This window comes from Salminus brasiliensis, chromosome 14 (genome assembly GCF_030463535.1).
Source record: "Salminus brasiliensis chromosome 14, fSalBra1.hap2, whole genome shotgun sequence".
NCBI classification, from domain to species: Eukaryota; Metazoa; Chordata; class Actinopteri; order Characiformes; family Bryconidae; genus Salminus; species Salminus brasiliensis.
In genome coordinates this window covers 30,982,070-31,000,821 of record NC_132891.1, presented here as the reverse complement: position 1 = coordinate 31,000,821, position 18,752 = coordinate 30,982,070, and the positions used below count along the sequence as shown (strand labels likewise).

Here is an 18,752-nt window from a genome sequence, read left to right as displayed (position 1 = left end):
TGTGTTACGTGGTGTGTTACTGTTCAAAGCAATGTGTTATTTAGTGTGACACAATTCAAGGTAGTGCGTTATTTGGTGTGTTACTACTCAAGGTAGTGTTATAGTGTGATACTACTCAAGGCAATGTGTAACTAAGTGTTACTACTCAAGGTAATGTGTTAGGGTATTACTAATTAAGGTAATGCATTACTTGGTGTGTTACTACTCAGTGTATGGTTATAGTGTGTTACAACTTAAGGTAATGCATTAAAGCACTCAAGGTAGTGTTATAGTGTATTAATACATAAGGTAGTGTATTACTTGCTATGTTACTACTTAAGGTAATGTGTTAGTGTATTACTACATAAGGTAGTGTATTACTTGGTATGTTACTACTCAAGGTAATGCATTAATTGGTGTGTTGCCACTCAAGGTAGTGTTAAGATAAGATAGGATAAGATAATCCTTTATTAGTCCCACAGTTAGTGTGTTACTACATAAGGTAGTGTTACAGTGTGTTACTACTTAAGGTAATGTGGAACTTAGGTTTACTACTTAAGGTAGTGTTACAGTGTGTTACTACTCAAGGTAATGTGTTAGTGTAATACTAATGAAGGTAATGCATTACTGAGTGTGTTGCTGCTCAGGGTAGTGGGTTATCTGTTGTTTTACTACCTAAACTAGTGAATTAGTCCACTGCTATTCAAGGTATTGTGTTACAACTTAAAGTAGTGTGCTATTTGTTACTACGTTGTGTACACTATGTGTTTGTGCATTACCATTTAAGGTGGTACTACTTAAGCTAGTGCATTTGCACATTACTACTCATGGAAGTGTGTAACCTGGAGTTACTACATAAGCTAGTGCATCAGTGTGGTACTACTCATGGAAGTGAGTTACGTGGTGTGTTACTAGTGAAGTTAGTACATCCTTTACTGTGTTACTACAAAGGGTAGCATGTAGTGACTTTGCTGACTAATTCTTGCGGGCTTAATTCACATATCATTTATATATCATCTTCATCTCAGTCCCTCTGTCCTTCTCCCATCCTGCCTCCCGTCCGTCCCTGCGGGTTTAAAACAAGTAGGCATGTGTGCCAATACTGCGGATGGGTGGAAGGTGCTCAAACCTGTCGGCACAGCTGCACACTGCACGCCCAACAAAGGCGAGAGCATGTCTCTGCTCTGCAGGCAATTACACACAAGCCTGGGGAAGAATGCAGAACACAGAGACATACAAACACACACACACACATTTAGAAACAGGCTCCTCTTTGCAGTGGGCCTATTATGAAGCGGGGATTTTTGCAGTCTGGCCAACAGACAGCTTTGACAACAATGAAGAGGCCTGTTAAGCTCAAGTCCTTCAAAAGCGGAAAGGATCGGCAAGGCCAGGACACCGCAATGGCAACGTGTCAGTAAAACAACTTGTGACATGTCCGTGTTAAAAGAATGTCAAACGTCACCCCAGTCCGCCTCCACACCCCCCCCCCCCCCCCCCCAACACCAGTCCTCCTCCTAAGAAACCAAGCGGCAGCCTCCAGTGGCTTGGACTGCCTAGCAGAAACCCCTGGGGGGCAGCCTGGTAGAAGTTGTTCTCTCAGCTTCAGAAAAAAAGAACCAGAAATGTGCCTTTTTTCCTTTCTTTTTTTTTTTTTTTAAAGGAGCTGAAAAACATGAGCCTGTGCCAGAGTCGAAAATTCAAATTTGCATTTGGCACATCAGCCCGCTCGTGATGGATTCACCCGCTTCCCCGCACTCATAAGGACATTTCTTAGTGTTTTTTTTTCCGCCTCGCTTTAGCGCTTTTTGGCCGCACCGAAAAAAAAAAGAAGAAGTGAAGTATGTTTTTAATTTTCAAGAGAGGGAGACAGAGAGGCTCTGTTGGTTGTGTGATTGTGTGTGTGTGTGTGTATGTATTAGTGTGTTTTCATTGCAGGGTGTGTTCTTGGATTCCGCCATACTAGGACGTCACCCCCAGGTGCTCACACACACACATACACACATATACACACACATACACCCTCACACCTACCCCTCCTGGGCCCACCTCTCTCCTTCTCCCTCTCTATCTCTCTCTCTCTCTCTTTTACTCAGTCTCACTATGTCTCTTGCTCTCTGTAAATAAATACCGACAGGATTAGGTTGGCAGGAGTGGTGTTGGGGTGGGGGGTGGGGGGGTTGTATTGATTGACATCTGAAAGGCTGAAGAGTGCTGTTCAGGCATGCTGTAGACAGAGAGACACCACAGAAGAATCAGTGTGTGTGTCTGTGTGTGTGTTTTAAGTGTGTGTGTGGAGGGAGGTGTGTGTGGGGGGGTCATTGTCTTTTACACATTTGTTGCCACCCACACCCATAAACTCCCCCAGCAGCCAGATAGGATTTCAAATGACTGTGGCTGACTTGACTTTTTTTTTGGCCCCCCCTCCTCCTCTCCTCCAACCACCACCCCACCACTACCACCTGAAGCGACAGTGTCTCAATGAGCAGATTTTGAGACCCTCCACCCCTCCCCACCTCCTCGCTCACACACTCATACCTCAAACCACACACACACTCCAAATCTGAAATACCTTCAAGGGTTCACTACACCTGTGCAGGTAAACCCAGTTATTTCCCATCGACCAACCAACCCCCCCCCCCCCCCACACCACCACCACCACCATCACCCAATCACGTGGGAGAAGATAATAATTGGTTGGAGAGACCATGTTATTATTCAGGAATGCTTTCAAACTATGAAATGAGGTGGTGATTAAAACAAAAAAAAAACACCAGTTGGAGTGAAACCATTTCCTTCTGTTTTCCCTCAGCACTCCTAACAGAGGCTCACAAGCATGATCCAGTGTGCAACAGCGCCCCCTAGGACCTCCCAGCCATGCTGCATTCATTAAAAACTGCTTTCGTTTCCATTCCCTACACAAGTACAGCCTAAAAACCTTCTCAGGCAAGTGTTAAGAGTGTATGCTGCTGCACCAGGCACATGAGCGACGTTCCCTCTCGTCCAGAGGCCTCACACACAGCCCCGTATGACCTCAACACTCAAGGCCTAATGATCTGCTCAGGCTGGTTTACTCAAACAGCCCCACTGATACGAAATCGCCTCACATATAGCCCCCTCTCCTGCATTTAACCCATCTGTGGCAGTGACACACACACTAAGTGAATGGGGATCAGTAAACACACTCATCCAGAGCGGTGGGCTGCTACTTCAGCGCCCATCTGGGGAGCAATTGGGGGTCAGGTACTTTGCTCAAGACACCCAGGCAGACCTGGGACCAGAGGGTTGTTGGTTCGATGCCCTGGACCAGTAGGATGAGAGGCACGGGGGAACAAAGGAACAGCTGCTGTGTCCACTTTTTTTCGCTCCTTCCACTTTTTGCTGGTCCAGGTAATCGAACCAGCAACCCTCTGGTAGAGTTCAATTAAAGTCGACATACAAAGATTTTATTCCAGGTCATTTTAAAGTATTTCTATTGGTTCATTCATCATGAAACTTTGACACAACATAAAGAACAACTGCCTGACTCTATGACTTCAAAATATTAAAAAGTCATAAACAGCAAAAATGGAGATACAAGGTTTTAGCGTGACAGCAATGATAGGGTAGCTACACCAAAAAGTTACTAATATTTATTATTTATTTTTATGAACTATAAACAAGGCCTTCCTGGGCTGAACTGAGTGGGTTAAAGCAGTGGCTCCAGTCTTGGGAACCAGCTGTCTAACACATCTCAGAAATCCATCTTGAGAATTACCGGATGGGCTGGATTAGGTGTGTTTTCAGGGCTGGGAATAGTTGAAACTATGCAAGGTAGTGGGTACCCAGGACTGCTGTCGTAAAGCTGGGATAAAATGAGCAAGTATGTAAGGCCGGGGTCCCGGACCAAGAAACCAGCTACACAAAGGGAGTTACGGAATGGGATAATCTACTGTGAAGTTGTTTACAGGAATTCATCCACCAAGAAGAGCTCCAGCACAAAGAAGAACAAAGACGTTTCATGTGTTTTGGAAGAATGAGTAAAAACTACAGCAACAGTGTTTAAAACCGGGTTCCCCCTGAACAACACAGCTAAGCAAATACACTAAACACTAAAAAGAAGAACTGCAAATGAAAAAGCTTTCTTTTTTCAATGGGGTCTAAAAATCAGGAATGCACAGTACTGAAATTGGGGGCTCAGATGCTGATGCCAATACGTATTTATATAACACAGAAATCTGGGCTAAATCTATCTTAAGTTTTCTAAGATAAAAATGAGTAATTTCTAACTTTTTGTAGAGCTAGAAATGCAGTACAATAAATAGAAATATAGATGTTTTAATACAGCAGTGCAGCATCACCTAGAGCTGTAAAAACATCAAATATCGGTTTCAAATATCAGTAAAATCTGAACATCTGTCTAATACTAAGCTAACACCTAATCTAATCATTTTTTAAAGAAATTATCATCCCGATATGACTTGAGTCTTTAAGTCACTCCAGCATTGCACACCAAATCAATGTTCACGGCTTGGCTTATATGTTAACCGTAGATTTATTTATTTTATTTATTTTTTTGGTTGTTAGTTATTACACTAACAGTAAATTAGCACATCCTGTGGCATCCCTCTGGGTTCTATTTTAGGGCATATGAACCTGATGGTTTATAGGGGTCAATAAATTAAATATGCAAAAAATTTGAAACGTCGATGGAGCATCCTTTTAATAATTCAGCTCTGGAGCTGGTGGTTTCCCAGGTTCCTGGGAAAGAGGGCATGGATGAGCAAGAGGGGGGGGGGGGAGTAAGTGAGAGAGCACCAGAGAGCAAGAGAGTACAAGAGAGGGAGAGAGTACTCACACAAGGCCGCCATCTCTTTGGGAAGGTCCGCCCCGAAGCGGCCGAACAGGCTGCTGTTGGCCATCAGGTCGAAGGGGGAGTGGCTGCGCATGGAGTTGAAGGCGAAGGGGTAGACGGCGGGCGGGAAGCCGGGCATGTGGCTGCGGTTGGTTGCCATGGCGACGGCGCAGGCCGAAGCTCTGGTCGGCTGGCCCTGCGGTCCCGGCCAAGCAGCCAGGGTGGGTGATGGGAGGGGCGGGGCTAGACTACGGCGATGCTATTCCAAACTAGCCTCCCGGTCCAGTTACGACTTGGAGCCTGAGGACCTGGAAAAAAAAGAAAGAGAGAGAGAAATAAGCAGGGCTCTCATTAGCAAATGAAGAGCACTTGCATGGCCAAAAGCTCACAAATGCGAGTGTAGTAAGGCACCTCGCTCGACAGTCGCAGTTCACAGCGTGTGTGGGGATGAGGGCATGAGGTACAGAAAGTGCCAGAGAAAGAAGACGAAGTTGAGGAGTGATGAAAATGAAAGAGGCAGAGCGAGGAAAAAAGGATAGAGGGAGGGGAAAGGAAAATAAGAGAGTGGTTAGGAAAGAGAGAGAGAGAGAGAGAGAGAGAGAGAGAGAGAGAGAGAGAAAGAGAGAGCTGCTCTTGTTTCTGCAGTTTTGAAAGGCGTCCAGACTTTTGCAGCGCTTCCAGGCTATGCCATATGATTTAAATCACCAGAAACTCCACAAGAAAGGGCCCCTCTGTTCGCGCTGCCAGGCTCAGCTCAGGCAGCCAGGCTCCAGGCTGCGGGCCCTGCGCTGCCCCACTCACCCCACTCCCCCTGGGGCCAGGGGCCCAGACACAGACCCCTCTGCAGGGGAGGGAGAGAGAGAAAGAGGCAGACAGAAAAAGAGAGAAAAGAAAGAACGAGAGGAGACACAGAGAGAGAGAGCGTAAGAGAGAGAGACAAGAGAAAGCAAGAGAGAGAAAGAAACAGACAGAGAAAGCGAGAGAGAGAGAGAAAAATGAGAGAGACAGACAGAAAGAAAGAGGAGACATCGGGAATGCACTCTTCTACTTCTACTTTCTCTTTATATATGTATATATATATATATATATATATATATATATATATATATATATATATATATATATATATATATATTGCACGGTTAAGGTAGTAGTAACTTCAGGCTCCTGCGGATGTGGGGTGTGTGATGGTACAGTGCAGTGAGTGTCTCGTAGGATGTGTGAAAAATGGGTCCCAAAGCAGGTGATAATGAAGAACGGAGTGATACCATTTGGACGTGCCAAAGACCATTGTGTGAAGGTAGTAGCTGAATCTGCAGGTGTATGAAAGCATACGGTCATAGGGGTCTACCAGCAGTGGCTGCATAGGTCCTGTGTGCAGATGGGAGAAGCTTCCAGAAGGTCAACCATCACTGCGGCCCTCCACCAATTTGGACATCATGGCAGAGAGGCCAGACAGAGGCTACTCCTCAGTAAAAAAGCACATGAAAGCTCAGTTGGAAAGCTAAAAGAAATGGCGTCTATAGTGATGGAGTTGTAGCGTGAGATCCCAGCTCTGCATGGGACTTCACGGGCTCTCTCAGCTGGTGCCCGGAGTTCCACAACGTTTTAAACGTGGTTGATTCCTAAAAGCAAAGTACTTTTTAAAATCACGGAAGCCCTGCGCGATGCTGCATTACCAAGTTAATGTAGCATCCAGTCCCACCCTCGATCGATAAGATTCAGGAGATCTGAGTAACGGAAAAGTTTACTGTTTATTTTTACATGCAAACTGTTATTAATATTCAATACTATCCTAAATATATTCAACATGATATTACTTGCCAATATCAATTATGTGATAGTAATGATTACAGGTCTAATATTCAGTAACAACTGCTAGTAATTATCCAATAACTGACAACAAATTATCCAGTCGCCACTACTAATTATTCAATACCTACTACTAATTATTCAGGAACTGCTACTAATTATCCAATAACTGACAACAAATTATCCAGTCGCCACTACTAATTATTTAGTACCTACTACTAATTATTCAGTAACTGCTACTAATTATTCAATACCTACTACTAATTATTCAGTAACTGCTACTAATTATTCAATACCTACTACTAATTATTCAGTACCTGCTACTAATTATTCAGCACCTACTACTAATTATTCAATAACTGCTACTAATTATTCAGTAACTGCTACTAATTATTCAATACCTACTACTAATTATTCAGTACCTGCTACTAATTATTCAGTACCTACTACTAATTATTCAATAACTGCTACTAATTATTCAGTAACTGCTACTAATTATTCAATACCTACTACTAATTATTCAGTAACTGCTACTAATTATTCAATACCTACTACTAATTATTCAATACCTACTACTAATTATTCAATACCTGCTACTAATTATTCAGTGACTGCTACTAATTATTCAATACCTACTACTAATTATTCAGTAACTGCTACTTATTATTCAATACCTGCTATTAATTATTCAGTAACTGCTACTAATTATTCAATACCTGCTATTAATTTTTCAGTAGCTGCTACTAATTATTTAATATGATTTTTTCAGTAGCTGTTACCAACTATTCAGTAGCTGCTAATAATTATTCAGTAACTATTCTTAATTACTCAGTAACTGCTACTAATTATTCAGTAACTATTGTTAATTATCCAGTAACTGCTATTAATTATTTAGTAGCTGCTACTAATAATGAAAAACTGCTACTAATTATTCAGTAACTGCTACTAATTATTCAATACCTACTACTAATTATTCAGTAGCTGTTACTAATAATTGTCTAACTGCTACTAATTATGCAATAACTGCTAATCATTGCATCACTTTTAGTAACTTTTAGTAGCTGCTAATAATTATTTAGTAATTATTGTTAATTATTCAGTAACTGCTACTAATTATCCAGTAACTGCTACTAATTATTCAGTAGCTGCTACTAATAATGAAAACTGCTACTAATTATTCAATGACTGGTACTAATTATTAAACAACTGCTACTAATTATTCAACAAATGTTACTAATTATTCAGTAGCTGCTACTAATACGTTTCTAACTGCTACTAATTATGCAATAACTGCTAATCATTGCATCACAACTTTTAGTAGCTGCTAATAATTATTTAGTAATTGTTAATTATTCAGTAACTGTTACTAATTATTCTGCAACTTCTACTAATTATTTAACATTTGCTACTAATAGTTTAAAAAGTGCTACTACTTATTTAACAAAAGTTACTTATTATCTATTAACTGTTACTAATTATTCAGTAAATGCTATTGATTATTCAGTAAATGCTACTTATTATTCAATAACTATTGTTCATTATTACGGAACTGCTACTAATTATTCAATAACTGCTACAAATCTGTCAGTAGCTGCTAATAATTATCCACTAACTGCTACTAATTATTCAATACGGCCTACTCCTTTTTCAATAAATCCTACTCATTATTATTCAGTAACCGCTATAATTATTATGTCAGAACAGTGGGATCTGAAGACACAATACAACACTGCCATCTTGTGGTTGGGGCGTAAACACAACAGAAAATGAACCACTGTCTGTCGTCAGTCTTTAGCTGTGAACTATTAATTAATAATCAATACTGTGTGTTTGAGAATTAACCAGTATTGCAAAATGTAATATTGCGCTGCTTTGATATAGATATTTCTCACATCCCTACTGTGGGCAATATAATTAACCTAATGCAATTCTCTAACTTAGCATGATGTAATAAGCGCTCAGTCTTTGCACATACACACACACGCACACACACACACACATACCCAGCATATACCCAGGGACCTCTACCTCCCCCTAACTCCTGTCCATTTTTGACTTCCCGGGAGCAATTTTAGGAACCGGCGGCCTGTTTTTTACATGTGGGGTTTTTTCAACATGCTGAGCCAAAGAATTCTGAGTTTTCTGGAAGTGCTGTGGCTTTTGCATTTGGGGGTGATAGGGGGGTAAAGGGGGAGGGTAGCAGCAAACAGGGGAAAAATCCCACCAACAAATCAGACATAAACAAAGCCCTGAACTTACGGATCGGCCGGAGGGAGCAGCACACACTCTGGAGCACTGGGGGGCACCAGGGGTGGCCAATTGCCCAGCAAAGCAGCTACAGCTTTTCAGTATACACACGCTCACACACACAAACACATACACACACACACACACACACACACACACACACACACACACATAAAACCATGCACACAAACATAAATGCCACTCTTCTCTCTCTCTCGCTCACACACAGACACACACACACACACACACACAATCACATGATGTTAAAAGATGCATGAACTGCAAAAATATCCACATGTTAAAACAACAGGCTTTAAACTTTCCTCTCACTGAATCTTTCTTCTCATAGCTACACTCACACACACACATACACACAAAATGGTACCCTGCTCTTGTGTTAACTATATATAAATGATTATAATTGATTCAGTAACTTTTAGAAATGATTCAGTAAATGCTATTAATGATTCAGTAACTTCTATGAATTGTTTAGTAACTTTTATAAATGATTCAGTAACTTTTATAAAGGATTCAGTAACCTTCATAAATGATTCAGTAACTTCAATTAATTATTTAGTAGCTTTTATAAATAATTCAGTAACTTTTATAAATGATTTAGTAACTGCTATGAATCATTCAGTAACTACTATAAATGATTCAGTAACTTCTTTAAATGATTCAGTAACTGCTATAAATGATTCAGTAACTGCTATGAATTATTCAGTAACTGCTATTAATGATTCAGTAACTGCTATAAATGATTCAGTAACTGCTTTAAATGATTCAGTAACTACTATGAATTATTCAGTAACTACTATAAATGATTCAGTAACTGCTATGAATTGTTTAGTAACTTTTATAAATGATTCAGTAACTTTTATAAATGATTCAGTAACCTTCATAAATGATTCAGTAACCTTCATAAATGGTTCAGTAACTTCAATTAATTACTTAGTAACTTTTACAAATGATTCAGTAACTTTTATAAATGATTCAGTAACTGCTATAAATGATTCAGTAACTGCTATGAATCATTCAGTAACTGCTATAAATGATTCAGTAACTTCTTTAAATGATTCAGTAACTGCTATAAATGATTCAGTAACTGCTATGAATGATTCAGTAACTACTATGAATTATTCAGTAACTACTATAAATGATTCAGTAACTTCTTTAAATGATTCAGTAACTACTATGAAATATTCAGTAACTCCTAAGGATTATTCAGTAACTGCTATTAATTGTTCAGTATCTACTATGAACTATGGATATTTCAGCATCTGTAATTAATATTTAGCATCTACTATAAATTATTAGGTAACTAAGCATTCAGTAACTACTGCAAAACTATTACGCAGTTGTATCAATCATGTAGTCCGGGGAGTGAAGAACTGAAGTGTGGGTCCTTGGAGTTTAAGGGATTAAATGACTAGTAAAACGTCTCAAAAAAAAACAAAAAAAAAACTATTTAACACACGACGTGGTCAAAAAATTCCAAAGAATAAAGCTGAGCCTTAGGCCGCCTCCAGCCTCCTAAAAGACTGCAAAAGCTTTAGGAGTGTGCATGTTAAAAACAACAGGCTTCAAACTTTTCCCTCGCTGCTTGACTTCTTTCTTTTCATGGCTATATATACGTATGTCTCCCAAAAGCACACACACACACACACACACACACACACACATATATACCCTCTCTGCATGTCTTTCTGGCTCTTTCTCTTTCAACAGAGCCAGTTAATTACAGCCTACTGCTGCAGGCAGCTTCAAACCACCACTAATTTAGAGTTCCATTACAGTAAACTGTTCCACATGTGCATCCCCCAGCTCGGGCAGGCTCGGGTGGCCACGTCTCAGGAAGGAGAGGAGCCCGCCCCCAGCCAGCCAGCCACAGGGCCCTGCCATCTCTTTCTCTCTCTCTCTCTCTCCCTGGCTTTGCTCATGCCCTTAAACTCTGGAACAGTCCTCTCCCTTAAAGTGATATTTCGGCAGAAAGATCTACCAATTTACACAATTTTACGCTCATGCTGTGTTCAGTTGCAAAAGAAACAGTATTCCGTGTCTCTTGGAGGTGCGTGACTGATGGCGGCATGCGGCCTTGCAAACGTAACGGAACAGAATGTTCTTAAAGACTTTTTTGATGCTTGATGCTTCATTTAATAACATGGAGTATCCGATTTACTGGCATCCATCCTACGGTCATCATGTGAACGCTACAATCCTACAGTACTTGAGCAGACAAGACAAATGTGGTGTATGAGCTCCGCTTCTTCAGCTAATGTAGCTAGCTTAGCTGAGAAGTAATGGAGGTTACAGCCATTAGCATTGTGTAAACTGCATGTAAACACCCAAACTTGCATATCTACAGCAATGATTGAAAGTGCATACAAATTCAGGCTTTATGATATATAATATCAAGCTTAAGACGCTCAATTTCGTCTGCCACTCGCCTTTGCCCTTAGATTTTGACTCTTTATCCCCTTAATGTGTATAATAATTTCAGCTTCGGTTAGCTGGAGCCGAGCCTGTACTGCGGCGTGTGGCAGTTAGCTATATCCTGCTAACTAAGCTAAGACAACTGAGCTTAGCAGTTAGCAGTAAGCCAGGTATAGCCTTAGACACTTCATAGCAGATTGAATTTGGACTTTTTGTCACTTTTACACTTTTTAACTCAACTTTGTTTACTGTGGTAATCAAATCTGTACTGTGGTGTGGGATTGCACATGTAGCCAGTTAGCACAGTACAGCTAACACTAGCAGGCCCAAGACTGAACACAACAGGACAGGTCTCGTTTCGGCCTTTTGTCGACTGTTGTTTAGTACTGGAAAGTCAGATTTTCCAAGTTCTAAGTAGGAAATTTCAACTGGAACACCCCCTCATAAGTGGGACTTCATACTAAGTAGATTCCCAAGTCGGGAAAGCCTCAGCTACCCAGAGCTCAAAATCCAAGATGGCTGTCCCACACATTAACAGCATCAATGGCAGTAGGCCTATACGGTTTATTAGCAAGTCCACCTGTTTGTGTCTCATTATATCAGTCCTTAACTGTCTAAGGACTGTCTAACTTCTTCCTGTGGACGTTTGCATCTGCAAAATAAATCATTATGCTTTGTTAACTTGTAGCGCTACAGGGCTAACCTGGGACCGTGCTAACAATACCTAGCCTGGGACACAAAATGTGGGACATGTTTTAATTAGATTTGCTATAAAACAATGCTAAAGGACTGTCAAACCAGTTGTGGTAAACTTTGAAGTTATAGCTAAATATGGATAAAAATGGATGTGTAATCTTTAGGTCGGATGTTTTGTAGATTGCTGATTAAAAAAAATGTTGGCTAAAGGACTTAATTGCCGAGGCTGAACATTGTGTGGTAACCATGTCTAATGTTTGTTCGCTACATTAGCCTCGTAGCTTCAGTGCAAAACACAAAAAAGCAAATTTCAGGCAAACTTTAGTCCAAACATGACTGTTAAGTAAGAAACTGTATGAAGAACATTGTGTACATGACTCGTTTCTTATTTGGGTTGAAGTTGTGACCATATCTACCATGGTTTGCGATATTTATTTATTTTTACATATATTTAATTGTGGGCTCACATGATTTCTGATTTTTTTTATAGTTATATGTTTCTATAATGTAAACAAATGCCTTGTATTATCTAGCATTACATGAAAACATTACATTTATTTATGTAGGGTTAAAATAAGTATAAGCAGTTCCTTTAACACATCTGCCATTTATATTTATACTATAATTTTCTTATTTTTTTTATTTTTAATTCATGTTTTTTAATCTGTGTAGATTTTGCCTTGTAATAAATTCGATTTCTCTATAGTTAAACACTATGTAGAAAAGTGCTACATAAATAAAGACTACTTCCAGTGTTCTTCTCTTCGCTTTTCTTGCTGGGCCTCTATTATTCTCTCTCTTTTCCTCCGGGTCTGTTTTCCATCCACTCAGTTCTCCTAAGCGCTCCCCGATTTTTTTGTCCAGCGAAGAACGTACCCTCACCCCCTTTTTTTTAATGCCCACACTCACCCCCCTCCTCCTCACCTCGTCTCTCCTTCACCGCTTATACAACGACGCCCGTGACCCCACAGAACTGTTCCATATGTAACAGATATCATTTGGAAGTCAGCGCTCAAAGAAAGCACACATGGGCTATAGTTCACGCAGGTGCTTCGGAGACTCGGGCCGCTGTAGCAGAACAAACAGTCTCGAGCAGATACGAGGAGAAGGAAGCGGTCCTGAGGCCGAATCCACAGCCATTACAGAGTCATTAAAAACAGACAATACCATAATTGTGTTTTCCTCACTTCTCAGACAAGGCCAGGAAACGCCTGTTCCAAATCGAATACAGACGTCTGACAACTGCAGCGTGCTTGGGGAATGGAGGTAAAGCAGAAGATGAAGAAGTAGCTCTTAAACTCTTAATACAACAACAAGCTTATATATAAGTAATTAACAAGTTCCTACATTCACAATATTAATTTTTCTATTATTTTCAACTGAGCGCACACTTATCATGTTGTAAGGGGCTTATGTACTAACAAATCAGCCCTCCTTCTTCTAAATTGACCATTTTCCATTAAGATGAAAATATGGAAATGACCTCTGTTCTTATTGGCTGCCATACATTCACCCAACAGCAAGCCCTGGCCATGGGCCCTGCCCATTAAGGTTTAAGATATAACAAGTATGTTTCCACATGGACTTCTTTTTGGATGAGGCACAACACAGGGCAGCCAATAAGAACAGAGCTCATTTCCATATATGTTTACATACATACCAAGTCAACCATAACATTACCACCACTAGCAAATGAAGTAAAAAAAAAACATTATCTGATGGCTAGTGATGGCTAGATGACTGGGTCAGAACCCTTGTGGGGGTTTTTTTGGTACGCAGTGGTCAGTACCTACCAAAAGTGGCCCAGAAAAGGTCATGTCTCACTGATTCGATCCATGGAGGCCCTGCATCACAACTTACAGGACTCAAAAGATCTGCCTGCTAGCGTCTTGGTGCCAGATACCACAGGACACTTTCAGAGGTCTTGTGGAGTCCATGCCTGGAATGGTCAGATCTGTTGTGGCAGCCCAAGACGGACTTACTCAATATTAGTCATTGGTGTTAATGTTATTGCTAACATTTTCACAATAAAGGCTAACATAGCATTGCGCCAGCTGTGGACAAATATTCGGACAAGGTCCACACTTCTAGTCTGACTTCTAGTCATGTTTGAGATTGTTTCCACACCAATTCAGCAAAAAAAGACTGTATAATACTTATAATACTAGCCACATTAGCCTCTTAGCTGCTGTGAAAACTAAACAAGCAAGCTTCAACCATGTTCAAACATGTCCACTACATTTGGGATACGGAGAAAATAAGGCCTGTTATTTAAGTGTGAGCAGAGTGTAGCATCAGCCTCTGATTAGTAACTGGGCTAGCACATACACAGTCACACATGTGCACATTTACTAAACATATACCTGTAATTTATACCCAGGAAGGATGAGGCACAATCAAATTCCCAGTAAAGCTGACACTGCAATTTACCTGCACGTGTAATTACCAGAAGGACTTGTGAGAAGACAAGCCGATACAGTACTGGGAAATATAGTGAGGGCTAGATTACAGCCGTCAAAGTGTATGATATGATAAAATAGTCATATCACCCATCTCTAGTTCATATTACCATACGTATTTTCCCTGTATATGAATTTTACACAGACAAATAATATAAAAAGTCTAAAGTAAAGGCAGGGGCTCTCAGAAGAACCAGTTTTGGTTCCATAAAGAACTACAGAACAAAGATATCTGAGTGTGAAGACGGTCTAAAGAACCTTTACCATCTTCAATTAATCATATCAAATCAAATTGATTTGTATAGCACTTTTTGCAACTGTTTTTGACACAAAGCAGTTTTATAAAATCAGTTATTAGTAAAAGACAAGAAATCACCGACCCCCATAGAGCAGCCAACGATGACAGTGGCAAGAAAAAAAACTAACTCAGAGCTGGAGGAAGAAACCTTGGGAGGAACCAAGACTCAAGGGGGGACCCATCTATCCTCCTCTGATCAGAACTATTGAGAAAAGTTAGCAAATTGTCTATACTGTTGTACTGCTCAGGTGTGCAGCATATTGATAATCATAATATAATAATCCTGGTGTAGTATAACTTAATATAGTCATGGCAGTGATGGTCAGAGTAATGAGAGTAATGGTGGTTAATAGTGCTTTATAATAATAGTGCATTATAAACATGGTTCTTTATGGAACCAAAACTGGTACTTCTAGGAAATCACTTGGAACCATTTGAAGCACGTTTATCTGTGGAAGTGCATAAGGAGGCCAAGCAAACAGAACCAGAGACATTAGCTATTTCTCACACCAACCTCAGACCAGTATACTTGGTAGTACAGACTTGGCAAGTCTGACTTGCTAATACAAAATCCCGAGGACAAGAGGGCACTGTGCGGTCATTCTGCGACTGGTATATATTGGACTGCCCCACGTCCACACAAGTCACCTCTTGATGCATCTTCATTAACATGGGCGGAGCAAGAACACATTCAGGCATTTGGACTTGGCACTTGGCTAGATGCTGGACCTGGGTTTCACTGATGACGTTTTACAAGTACTGACTACGAGGCAGGTTGGAAATCGCTCAATTGCTTTTTTTGAGTACGTAGCCTTGGCGGGATCACCTCAGCGGCATCAGAGGTACTACGGTAGTGACCGTTTGACGAGTGGGTATTTTTGCACATGACTCCGGAAGGAAGGGACTTTAGATTGTTGAGTGTTTGCCGGGAGTTTCAAGGCACAGGTACAAACAAGTGCATCGTGCTGAAGTGTGGTTTGATGGTTGCATGCAATTGACAGACAAAGCCTGAATGCTACTCGGTTTTCTAGGGTTTCTGAAGTGCCGACTTTTCTGCATTTCCCGTAGTAGGAGCAAAACAAAAGAGGTGGTGTGGGAGAGAAAGCGCGCGAGAGGGAGAGAGAGAGAGAGCGAAGACTGCATCCCAGAACTCTTGAAAGAGGGCAGACAAGATGCCGAGATAAACAGTGGAAAAGAAGGGAGAAAAGGGGAGAAAACAAATGGAGTCACGAGCAAGCCTTTATAAGGGGAGCCGATTGAAAAGGGATACGTGTTCCTAGAATTTTCCCCAAACACAATAATGAATTAATAAAAGACTTGGCGCCGGCGCTTTTTAATGAGTCACACCGGCCGAGCAGCTTTTACGCGGGCTGTGCTGGGTTTATGGGGCGCAGGCTCCACCGAGTGAGCTCATTCCACCCCTCCAACACACACAAACACACACACACACGCTCAGCTCTGTCTCTGGCACAGCCCCTTGGGCCCCGAGGGCACACACACACACACACTCATACATATACATACCATACCGCATACACCCATAAGTACATTCACATATGGTCTCTCATTACTGCTGTATCCTGGCTGACTCCAAGAAACACACACACACACACACACAGACACACAAACTCATACACCCTCTCTGGCAGCCTCGGTGGGCTCGGGGGGCACACAGCAGGCAGCCCACCGCAGGCCCAGTGTTTGCAAGGGATTAGGAGTCCGGGCTGGGACTTTCCGCCAACCTCTGCTTTCACCACTGACTCCGGCCTTTCTTTATCCTACGCAGAACAAACTTTTTCAACAGATCATTAGCAGAGCATGCCGAGGCCTATTAGCCCCAGAACAAGGCAGAGAAAGATGGAGGGCGATGGAGGGAGGGGAAGGCTGACGAAGGGAAGATGCGTTCCATACATCCCCAAAAAATGATGGACCCAGCTGGGAAACCCCTTGCCCTGCATGTGCTGGCGTATACCTTGCCGAGGTATAGCTAATTAACCCTCCTGACTTGTGAGTGGTGGGTGGGTTTACACAGTGGCCCGTTGCTAGGTTTCTACGGTCTTGCAAAGTGGACGCTATGGTATTCCAGGTAGTTGGAAAAGACTTTCCAGCAATGTTTGTTAGGTGGTTGCTAGATTGTTGACAGGGTATGGCTAGGTGGTTAATATGGTGTTGGAAAGTGATTTCTATGGTGGTTACCCTGGTGTGTATCTCTCAGGGCCATCAAGCTAATGGGCCATCAAGGCACTAATGAATAGGGCTGTTTGGCTCTCCTGTGCCAGTGAGAACAGACGTATTCAGACAGTTGATCCATTGATTAGAATAAATAAAAAAGGAAGATGAAATGAAAGGAAGATGAAACAGAAGACTGCTGGAGGCAAGATCCCAGCAAGGCCCTTGACACATTTTGTGGAAACCTCTTGCTTAGGCGTGGGTACCCACTGAAGACTAATGGGAAATGAACCAATGAGTCAATGCGCAAGCCACCAGGCTTGGAAAACCACGGATCTACAGAATTGTCAGGGGTACTTGATTGATGGACCTGATGACGCACCCTCTCCCGAGGCGCCGAAAGGTTGCCACAGCGAAAGGGTGAGTGGGTCGTGTTTGGGGTAGAGTATCCCAGGAGTAGTGTATCCTTTCCTTTCAAAAGTGAAAAGTACCTGGCAGGGATCAGGTGTCGCTACTCTCGCATTCTCCTGCGGCAAAAACAACCACTTGAGTCTTAACTGTTCAGCCATCAGACAATTGGCCACAGTCAAATGTGCCACAGCGAAAAGCAAACAAAAAAGAGACAAGAGACAGACGAAGAAGCTGGGCGAGGCATCATGGGAGGAAACAAGAGAAAGAGCCGAGGGCGAGGGTTTTTTCTCTGTCTCTCTCTCTCTCTTTCTCTAATACACTCAGACTCTCTCTCCCTCCTTGGTTCTAACCGCCAGCCATTCTTGCTCTGGTGCTGTGACGGATTTGGGATGGTACGGCGGTTTGGGTTCATTTCCTGCCTCCCTCTCTCGCTCCTCTCTCTCTCTCCCCGAAATATTTCCACCCTATAGTCTTAAATCTGCGCCTTAACCCCACTTCAAATTTCCACATTAGCTTTCCATCGCCTGCCGTTCCTATAAGACACCCCGGCTTTCAGAGGTGCCTAACCACAGCCTGCAGTCTTGGCACAGGACGGGTTGGGAGGGGGGCAAACCCAGGCACGGGATGTGCGGTCCAGTCGCAGATCAAACCCAGGACGGGGTAAGGCATTTTTAGGCCTGAGAAAGAAGCCCATCTCATTTATATTGCAAAACCACAACTGTTCCATTCCAAAAAAGGATGTTTTTCACAGAGGGCTTGAATGCATTCACGATGCGATGCTTCCACGGAAAAAGAGGGGAACGGGAGATAGAGAAAATGCAATGCTGTCATACCTTTCACCTGAGGATATTCCAGGTAACGAAGCGGAGTCTACGGTATTGGTAACTGCAGGGTAAGAGACCTCCTCTAAAACTTGCCTACTCCTGAAAACTTGCCTACTCCTGCTCCCTGTGCACACACATGCCTAACATCCTAATTGCACAAGATCTGCAGTGATTCAGACAGCAGAAAACACAGGCGTTGGCATCATTTAACCAGCCCGTATTCCACTGTGTTCTTGTATCTCATTCTTTTTTCATCAAGTCCACTATGATTGCACAGTGTACCAAAAACAGTCATTCATTTGTACATGACCAACCGCTCCGAATTCCCATGGAATTACGGGTGCTATTTTAGCTACTGTGCCTCAAAGAGCAAGAAATGCAAATGAGCTCAGTTGCGATTGGTCCCTGTGCGGTGTCGGCCTCATTCAAAATAGACGTCAGGAAACGAACCGGTGTTTTGATCTTCAGGAACGTTGGGAATAATTCAGCTTAAAAATAAGCCACTCCTTCCCGATAACTGGAGCCTTGGGCAGTTTGCTTCCCAAAAGCCAGGAAGAACGTGGTTAATCATTTTCCCATGTTTTCGTATA

At 41.9% G+C, this 18,752-nt stretch overlaps 1 protein-coding gene across 1 annotated transcript in view; it reads right to left on the bottom strand.

Moving 5' to 3' along the window:
* rarga (retinoic acid receptor gamma a) overlaps positions 1-5,054 on the bottom strand; it is a 43,683-nt gene extending 38,629 nt beyond the window's left edge. Inside the window, exon 1 of the mRNA XM_072696612.1 lies at positions 4,817-5,054. Coding sequence (XP_072552713.1) covers positions 4,817-4,973 — 157 coding nt within the window. The 5' untranslated portion in view covers positions 4,974-5,054. The remainder of the gene's footprint in view (positions 1-4,816) is intronic.
* Between the last annotated feature and the right edge of the window lie 13,698 nt (positions 5,055-18,752).